Consider the following 10,000-nt stretch of genomic DNA (forward strand, 5'->3'; position numbering starts at 1 on the left):
TTCTAAGATGTTTGAAGGGGTTCTTTTTCCTCTTTAACTACCTAGCTTCTTAACTTGAACTGGCTTATAGTAGAGATCTTGTTGCGTGTACACAGGGTGGAGACCTCAATATTTTTGCACACATCTGGCTTATTAGCTTTATTTGTTCACAAAACAAACTTAGGTCAGGTTAAAAATTGTGGTTTTATACTTGTTGATCTTTTGAATCTGGCTCGCATTACATAATAAATGAAAAACATAAACATGCGGATTCGTATGAGCACATTATTAATATCTAAATCCATAATTTCTCATATTTACGAACCCACCTTAACAAGATACAATCTAAAACATCAAATGATTCATGTAAATTATACATTTATGTAAATTACAAGTAAACACAGCTAGAAACAGTCACCTATCTTGACAGCAGTAAACAGAAGACAGAAAAAGAGAGAGACAAGATAAGCTTTTCCAGACAAAATAAAAGAACAATGTAATTCAAAGAGTACCTTAGGTTAGCTAGACATCATTTGAAGTTGCAGTACATACAAACGTTTCAGCAGTTCTTTATAATTATATCCAAAAACATCTTATATAATGAAATGTAGGACTGACCATAATGCATACTCATTGTGGTGTGTTCCACAGCATTGGCTCTAGTTGGTCCTCAACAGCACTGTTTTGGTTCATTTTGCGTGGTGAGTCGGTGGTCGGCTGCAAGGAAGAGTTTTTCTAATTGGCTGAACTCAGAACGAGATCATTTATACATTAATTGCCAAAGGTTTTTACTGTTGCATCGTGGCTTGAACTACCGAGGCATTGTGCTAGGCTAAATTATATTGTGCTACACGGAAAGTAGTTTTGTTTTGCTAAATATCTAGGGAAGATATGAAACATTTGTCGTTACCGTATTCGGTTTTATGGAAGAAAAGAGCTCAGGAAGAGGTGAGAGTCACTCAGTGACTCAGTATACTCAGTATACTTGGTATAAAAAACCTGCACATTCCGGAAGCAGCAGTTCTCCTTTCAGTTATTTTCTTTTGCACAGGCACAGAACATTACGTTCATCTTCTGAAAGATCCTGCTCATGCCTTTTTTTTTTAGTTTTTCTTCACTGTAGTTTAATCTCATGTGCACAAGAAAGTTTAAGTGAAAATTACAGAAATTCTGCCTGGTTCAGATGCCCTTTGGACTCAGCTGCTTTAGCAGATTCTCTGAACTTGTCACCTATTTCACTCTTCAGGTGTTCATAGCTGTTGCAGTTCTTTTGTCTTGTGAAAGTACATAAGTGCATGCTTATTCAAAATAACATTGGTGGTGAATAAAAATAGACAAGCAGGAAAAGAGCATTGTTCACCGTTTAGTGCTCTAAATTAAAAAAGTGTTTTTCTACATAAGATATTGAATATTGTGATCTGCCTATGGCAGTTCAGATGTATTGGGAACCCATGTTGACTAGCATTTGTGATGTTGCATTTCAGAGTTGCATTACTGCACAGGAGCATATCGGATCTCTCCTGTGGAGGTCAACAGCAGACCCTCTTCATGTCTCACTAACTTTCTGCTGAATGGTATTTTTACATTTGTTGCTGTTTTTATCATCAGTAGTCTGATGTCAATATGTTTTATAAAAATCGAAAAGACTCCTTCAGAAATCATAGTCAGAGGAAGATCTATGAGAAGCACATAAGAACCATGAGACATTGAAAACAAATGTACTTCTAAATCCTCCCTTTCAGGTCGCTCGGTGCTCCTAGAGCAGCCCCGCAAGTCTGGGTCAAAGGTAATCAGTCACATGCTGAGTTGCCATGGTGGGGAAATTTTTCTGCACATGCTCAATAGCACCCGCTCCACACTGGAGGATCCACCGTCTATCAGTGAGGGCTGTGGAGGTCGTGTAACTGACTACCGCATCACAGTGAGTCACTCATCTTATGTACTTTTGAACTGTACACTAAAAATATTATAGAGAAGTTGCCATAATGTGCCATTGTACTTGCCACATGAAACACCTCATAAATGTACAGCAAAACTCTATAGCCCTTCAATTGTTATGTTTTAGTCATCCTCCAGTCATTGACTGACTACAGAACAGCTGTTGGCTGCATATATTTGGGTGCTGGATCACTCAACTGACTAGTGACTTTGATGATGTAAAAGTCCTAGCACAAGTGCTGTGCCTGATGAGGTTGTACCAGCTCAGCACTCACAATTACAGTTGTGTGCAAAATAATAGCAGTGCGTTTAAAACTGAGAAAAAGCTCAATCCTCATAATAGCATTTATTTCCATATAGACAAAGGCACTGGGAGCACTGCACATTCAATTCCAAATGAAAACATGAACGAAATATCAATTTTTAAACTGAAAATGAAGAAACAAGAATATTGGGCTGTTAAAAAAAAAATAGCAGTGTTTTCATTTTCATTTACAAACTTGAATATTTACAGTATAAACAAAGTACTTTACAGATTTAGCTTTTCACTGAACTAATATTTAGTTGTATAACCTTTATTTCTGATATAATGCTTTACATCTATGTGGTATGGGGTCAACTAACATCTGACACCTGCAAACAGATATTCCAGCCCAAGCTGACTGGACTACATTCCACAGTTCTTCTGCATTCTTGGGTTTTTGATGTCAGCATTTTTGATGTCATTCTTAATCGGACTGAAGTCTGGGGATTGGGCTGGCCACTTCATAACATCAGTCTTGTTGGTCTGGAACCAGGATGTTGCCCGCTTGCTGGTGTGTTTGGGGTCATTGTCCTGCTGAAACACCTATTTCAATGGCATTTCTTCTGCAGCAAAAGGCAACATGACCTCATCCAGCATTCTGATATATTCAAACTGGTCCATGGTGCCTGGTATGCGATAAATGGGTCTGACTCCAAAGTATGAGAAACATCCCCAAACCATTATGCTTGCACCTCCATGTTTTACAGTCTTCACAGTGTACTGTGGCTTGAATACGGAGTTTATGGGTAGTCTCACAAACTGTCTGTAGCCATTAGACCCAATTAGAACAATCTTGCTCTCATCTGTCCATAGAATATTGCGCCACTTCTCTTTAGGCCAGTCAATGTGTTCTTTGGCAAACTGTAACCTTTTCAACACGTCTTTTTGTCTGCAGTGGTACTTTAAGGTTTCTTGAAAATAGTTTGGCTTCACGTAGGTGTCTTCTGATTGTTGCAGTACTCACAGGTAACTGAAGAACTTTGATTTCCCTGGAGCTGATCATTGGATGCTTCTTTGCCATTCTTGTTATTCTGTGATCTACACAGATGGTAGTATTTCTTTTCCTATCACATGTTTGTGGTTTTGTTTGCCATTTTAAAGCATTTGAGATCATTTTAGCTGAGCAAGCAATTTTCTGCACTTCCTTTATGTTTTCCCCTCTCCAATCAACTTCTTGATCAAAGTTCTTTCTCCTTTGGTACGATATCTGGAACAACCCATTTTACTCACTGAGCAAGGGCTAAAACCAGCAGGTACAACATTTTCTGCCCTCCTTCTTTAAATTAGGGCCATAATTGACACCTGTTTCTTCATAGAATGAATGACCTTACTAATTGAACTCCACACTGCTATTAATTTGAACATGCCCCTTTCATTAAATGAGTCAGTTACACAAAATTAGCAGTGTGCATGCCATAACTGCTGATTCTGTTGGTTGCCCATTACTAGTCTACACATAGTCATGAATTTTTTCCCATGTTGTATTATCTTTGCCAAAATCAGTAATTAAATACATTAGTGATGTTAGACTGCTATTATTTTGCACATAACTGTTTATTGTCAGTGTTAATGCTGAGAATGGTGTCTAAGCCCAATAATGTCCAGTCAATACTGGATCAGACTAGAGGGTGAAAAACATGGGTTACACTGTGCATTCAAATCAATATAGTAGTTCCCAGCAGGGCCCAGTAGTTCAATCGATACAGCCAATTTAGTTGTTCTATCTTTACATCTGAAGGAGTTATAAAATCAATAGATTCCTATGGGTGGTTGGAGAGATGAAAGAAATAATAGAAAAGGTTGGTGGAGTCTAGTAAAGTGACTGGGTCTGGTAGTTCAATCAGTACAGCAAACTTAGTTGTTCTGTCTTTACAGTTTAAGGAGTTGTAAAATCAGTGGATTCTTATGGGTGGATGGAAGGTTGAAAAAGGATGAATAAAGAATGAGTGGGGTTGTTTAGTGATATTAGAGCACACAGTATATATACAGTTCATTCAGTACAGCAAATGCAGCTCTATACAGCTGAAAACTATAAAATCAATGGATTCCTATGGGATGATGGAGGGATGGATAAAAGGATGAATAAAGAATCAGTGGATGATCAATGAGATTAGAGCAGACATATATAGTATATATTATGTATAGTAATTTTGGTGGTTATAGCATATAAAGCAGGAGCTAGAAGGCTGTGAAAAGTGAATGGAAGTCAAAGGATGAAAAGGGAGGGATGCAAAAGAAGGGATAGAAGAGTGATAGCGGTGTGAAAAGTGATACCAAGTGGTTGCTATGGAGTCCCAGATGATTGTAAGGGTGTTGTTATGACTATAGTTGAGGATGAGGGGGTATTTAGCTGTTGGAGTAGTTTTGGTTGAAAACTAGTAGTCTAATGGGGCAATTGTTGAGGGGTATTTAGCTGTTGGGGTAGTTGTAGTTGATGAGTTATTAAAATATGGGATAGTTGTTGATGGCATTTTGGATGATGAGGTAGTTTTTGAGGGACTGATGGCATATTTAGTTGTAGGAGTAGTTTTTAAGGGCAATTTGACTAACAGGGTCGTTGATGAGGGGCTGTGGGGGTACGTTTTGGTTGAGGGGTGATTAGCTGTGGGGTATTTGTGGTTGAAGGCTTATTATGCTATTAGGGAAGTTGTGGTTGAGGGGGCATTTTGCTGTGGAGGTAGCTGTGCTTGAGGGCTATTTGAATATGGGGGGTAATTGTGGTAGTTGAGACTTAGAGGTGGTTTACATGTTCATGTAGTTCTGGCTCAGGGAGAGAAGAGGGTCTGTACTTGTGTTCTGTGAAAATGGCCTTTTGTGACATCACAATGTATTTTCGAACATTCCACGATTCATTCCTATGAGAGAAATTCCATTTTCTGGGCACATGAAAACCGCAAGTCCAATCTGTCCCAAAAGCACAAACACACCATTCCTGTAACTACGTTCATGTCAAATTTGGTGGTTCTACAACAAAAACTGCAGACTGTGAAAATAGTATAAATATTTGTATAGAATAATAATAATGTAGAATAATGATAAAAAGAATAAGAACATGATGCTGGCTATGTCAAGCGAACATGATAAGAACAAATAAGAAAACAGCAAGTTGGCTTTGTCAAGCCAACTTAATAATTACAGTAGTTACAGCAATCATTGACTGGCAAGTGTGTCCTTCATTGGTGATTTTAAAGAATTGGTTGAAAGGGTCTACATTTCTCTCTGCTGTTGGGACCAACTCCATCTCCATTTTGCCATCTCCATAATGCCAGTTTAAGTCTTTTAGTGAAGCACAAACTTGTTTCTTTTTCTCTGTCTTTCCTCACTCTGTAGGACTTTGGGGAGTTCATGAGGGAGAATCGACTCACTCCGTTCGCAGACATGTCATTGGACGCTGCTGGGAGACCCCCAATTGAACGAGCCAAAGCACAGCTGGAGCGCCACACCCGTTACTGGCCAATGATAATTTCCCAAACCACCATTTTCAACATGCAGGCTGTAAGTTGTGTGTGCTTTAAAAAAAAAAAAAATTTGTTACTTCTCCTTTTTGCATTCATACTGTTTTTGCCACCAGATGTTTACTTGGCTAATTGCAAGCGAAAATATTAGAATAAATTATTAAGAAATATTTTGTATTGAAATTGAATCTTATATGGAAGTGTGTATGAAAAAGTTAAATGCATGTGTGTGTAAACATGTAGTTTGACTGTGTTTGCCTGTGCCTCAGGTGGTGCCATTAGCAAACCTGATAGTGAAGGATACTATGACAGAGGATGATGTTTTGACATGCCAGAAGACAGTATACAACCTAGTGGATATGGAAAGGAAGAATGATCCTTTACCAATCTCTACTGTTGGCTCCCGGGGGAAAGGGCCCAAACGGTGAGTATCACATGAGTGAGAGTGAGAATCACTTTTATTTAGCAGGTTTGTCTTGGTGAGTGCACTTGTAACATACCCAAGTACATAGTGGACTATTTACAGATATAGAAAGACCAAAATAAACATTTTTATCTTAATATTTTTTTACATATAAAATGTAAAAAAAACAAAACAAAACAATATGCTAAAATAGTTATTATAATAATAATAAAATCATAAAAAGAAATGTTGAATGGGCATTTGTGAGCAAGGTCTGGAGAGACATGATAGTTATATACAGTAGATACTGCTAATTACCATATGTAATGGGCATTTGTACATAAATATATTTCTAGATGTGACATGGCACAGATGAGTACATTTAATTAGTGCAAAGCAATAGAGATGTTTGCTGCAATGAAATCAGCTGCTAGGCTATGGTAAAGTGCAAGGTGTCCACATGGGCCTAGGGGAAAAGATCTTTGTGTTTGGCTGTACTGGCTTTGATGGTCCTGACTCTTCTGCCTGAGGAGAGGGGTTGGAAGTTTGTCTTGTTTTTTGAGGTGGAGGAGCTAAATGAATTGGTTATTCAGAAGCAGAGTATGATTTCACATGTGACTTCACTGTCAAAACCACAGAGCCAATAATGTTCAGGGGGAATGTGTAAAGTCTACAGTCAACTTAACAGTCCTTGTTGTGCATCAGAAGATTGGAACTACACCAGGACACCAGCGGGTTGAATAAATTGATGTAAGCATTAATGTTGTTATGAGGCTGACAAATGTGTTGTAATCTTCAAACTTTGAAATTCACAGATGGACCTTTAAGTTGGTATAAAGATTAAAAAGAAGGTGTGAGAGGACATAGCACTCAGGTGCACCAGTGGTGAAGATCAGGGAGCTTAAATATGTGTTTTGCTAAATACACCTTTTGTGTCCTGTCTGTCAGGAAATCTCTGGTCCACTGTCAGTTGAGATCTGGCTGAGTTTGAGCTCCTGAAGTGCTGAGTCAGTGGTGGTAAAAGCTGAGCTGATGTCCAAAATCTGAATTCTTGCATAGGTCCCTCATTTGAGGATTGTGCTGATAATAGAACATTTGAAGCAGCTGAGAATGGAGCACAGGTCCAAAAATCTGTTAAAGATGTCTGGTGCCAGTTGATCACAGCAGAGTTCCTGGGTGGATGAATTACCTAAAGCCCTGGAGTCTTCATCACCTCTTGGACCCTGAAAAGCCTTATGGTGAGATCAGGGAGTGGCAAAGGTGAAGGAAGCCTGAAAGGGGAGGGAGACTGATTGGAAGTGATTGTCAAGTGGTGGGTAAGAGGGCAGGAGGTTGGGATAAGAGGCTATGGTTTGTCCTTAGCTCTTTTGAATGCCTTTCAAATCTGCAGTAGAATTTATTTAGGTCATTGGTGAGCTGGCAGCTGCTAATGAGTTGGGCAATATCAGTAATGTATCAGTTATATTGTAATGATTTCTGTGTACCTGTCTGTTTATCTGTCTGTCCGTTCTTTCTCATCCATCCATTAAAGAAGAGCTCATCTTCGCTCAAATGGATTACTTACTTAAATCTTTGTCCTGCTTTTGAGCATGAATATTTTGGCATTTGGTCACCCTCCTGAACAAGAATATTTGCAAATGGTGGGATTTGCAATGTAGAATTTGCATGGAATTTTTTGTTTTGAATCTTAATATTTTAACTTGCTGTGGTCTAGAGATGAGCAGTACCGGATTATGTGGAATGAGTTAGAGACACTCGTAAAAACTCATGTTGGAACCAGTGAGAGACACCAGCAAGTTCTGGAGTGCATCATTGCCTGCCGCAGCAAACCCCCTGAAGAAGAAGAGAGGAAAAAACGAGGAAGAAAAAGGGAGGATAAAGAGGATAAAACAGAGAAGAATGGTAAAGAGTTGGAGGAGAAAATGTGGACTCAAGACTCAGACAGGTTAGAAGCCTTTTTTTGTGCATGACTAATAAAGTCCTTCATTCATTCAAGCTCATCTAGATGGATTTCTCAAGTTTTCTTTCTGGGAGCCTTAACTTGCAGAGGTGATTTGTAGATATACCATTTTTATTTTTCCCCTCCTTAACCATATCAGTCTTCTCACATTTGGCTGTTTCAGTTTTGGTGCATTGGACTATGTGTTTAAATTTTTGCTCAAATGTATCTCTTGAGATTAAAAAAGGATGTCTGTCTAATTTTGCTGTTTTCTGTTCTTCCTCCAGACTGAAGGGAGCAATGGAGCGAGAGAAAGAGGATCAGAGTGAGTCTGAGGTTATCAAGGATTCTCCTGACTCTCCAGAGCCATTTAATAAGAAACCCCGGCTTGCCACAGAAGAAATACAGCCTCTGGAAAAATCAAAAGGTATATAGGATATGTGACCAACTTTGATCCTGATGGACTAGAATTGACACAATTTCATGGCCTACCAAAGTGCTTTACCACACCTAATAAACCTGGGAATTAAATTTTGAAATACATGTGTTTGAGTATCAGAGTTCAATACAGTTTGATTTCCCTGCTCTGAGAAATGTCCTTCTCTAAAAATTTGGTTGTACACCATTTTCCACAAATGTTTTTCTTTTCCCAGTGAAGTTACTTTACTATCTAAAGGTCTACATAGACCTTTAGAATTGCATAAAGAATTATGATACTGATCACTGTGTATCAAAGCATTATTGTCATTTAGTTGTTGCATCCTAAAAGAGAAAACACAAAGAAATATTTTATCCAAAAATAGTAATATCAGGAATATATAATCCAAAAATGGAGATATTGCTAATGTACGAGATTTTATAGGATTGCTGAGAAGTAGAAAACATCAAATCTATGACCCACTTTTAAGTTTTTTTGTGTTAAGGGGATGTTGACTTCAGTTTTGTTTTCAAGTGAAATGCAAATTGTATTATTAAGACAAAAAGCAACCAATCAGGGCCCTGTTTCCTAAAATCATCACAGTTAAGATCATCTTAATGAGAGTGTGCCTCCTGTATATATTATTTGTTCTGCCATTTAAAGGTGATATTTGTTTTATGAGGCTTTTTGGGAAGCTTAGCCCACTGGTAATGCAAAGAAATTGTGGCCTTCTTGTTTTCTAGGTCCTGTCTCTTTATTTAGTCTTTGGACCAATAGAATCACCCAAGCCAATTCCAGAAAGCACCAGGAGTTTGCTGGAAGGATTAACTCTGTCAACAACAAGGCAGAACTGTACCAGCACCTGAAAGATGAGAATGGGTTAGTTGCCTTTCCATGTCCTGTTTTTTGAGCCAAAAAAATTGAGTTGAGATTGCTCACCTACTTATTATTTCCCCTCAGACTGGACGTACATGAGAATGGGAAAGCTACCAGATGATGCCATGTACAGATCATGCCCCAAGCTTTTCTGGGATCATTAGCTTGCTTAAGAAGATATACTGTCACATTTCAGTGAATTTTGCCAAGACAGTGTTTTTGTGGCAGATGAACTCACTGTGGATGAGATGTTTTTTACTCATTAGTTTGTATAAAGAAGCTAAAAAACAATAAAGGCCAACAGAGTTGATGCTTGTTTGTCTTGAGACCTTTGGCTCAGTCAAGGTACAGTTGTATTTTGAGTCTGATTATTGTTTTCTACTTCTTCATTGTATTAAAATATTCAGTATCATCAACAAGCAGACTTATGCAAATAAGAATTTTTAATAATGAACAATTTATGAAGAATGCTTGGGAAAAATTATTTTAGATTTAAGATTCTCCACATCCTGATATAATTTTATAATTCAACATGGTCTGCTCATTTCAAATTTTGTTTGAGACATAACATCTGAAAAACAAAAATGAATGAGACTTTTTGCTGTTCCAAATACATAGAAGTATAAAGTGAAACAAAAGGACACAAGCATAAGAATACATATGAAATAGAAGACCAATAAACACAATA

General features: G+C 38.0%; 1 protein-coding gene across 2 annotated transcripts in view; it reads left to right on the forward strand.

The window, feature by feature from the left end:
* The window catches only part of ints13 (integrator complex subunit 13), a 24,847-nt gene extending 15,225 nt beyond the window's left edge, over positions 1 to 9,622 (forward strand). For both annotated transcript variants that reach the window (XM_035523579.1, XM_035523578.1), the window contains exons 10-17: positions 1,464 to 1,553; positions 1,722 to 1,900; positions 5,552 to 5,716; positions 5,946 to 6,100; positions 7,794 to 8,024; positions 8,306 to 8,445; positions 9,180 to 9,315; positions 9,397 to 9,622. In XM_035523579.1, coding sequence (XP_035379472.1) covers positions 1,464 to 1,553; positions 1,722 to 1,900; positions 5,552 to 5,716; positions 5,946 to 6,100; positions 7,794 to 8,024; positions 8,306 to 8,445; positions 9,180 to 9,315; positions 9,397 to 9,433 — 1,133 coding nt within the window. In that variant the 3' untranslated portion in view covers positions 9,434 to 9,622. The remainder of the gene's footprint in view (positions 1 to 1,463; positions 1,554 to 1,721; positions 1,901 to 5,551; positions 5,717 to 5,945; positions 6,101 to 7,793; positions 8,025 to 8,305; positions 8,446 to 9,179; positions 9,316 to 9,396) is intronic.
* Positions 9,623 to 10,000: the final 378 nt, after the last annotated feature.

The sequence above is a fragment of the Electrophorus electricus genome, chromosome 2, assembly GCF_013358815.1.
Source record: "Electrophorus electricus isolate fEleEle1 chromosome 2, fEleEle1.pri, whole genome shotgun sequence".
Lineage (NCBI taxonomy): Eukaryota > Metazoa > Chordata > Actinopteri > Gymnotiformes > Gymnotidae > Electrophorus > Electrophorus electricus.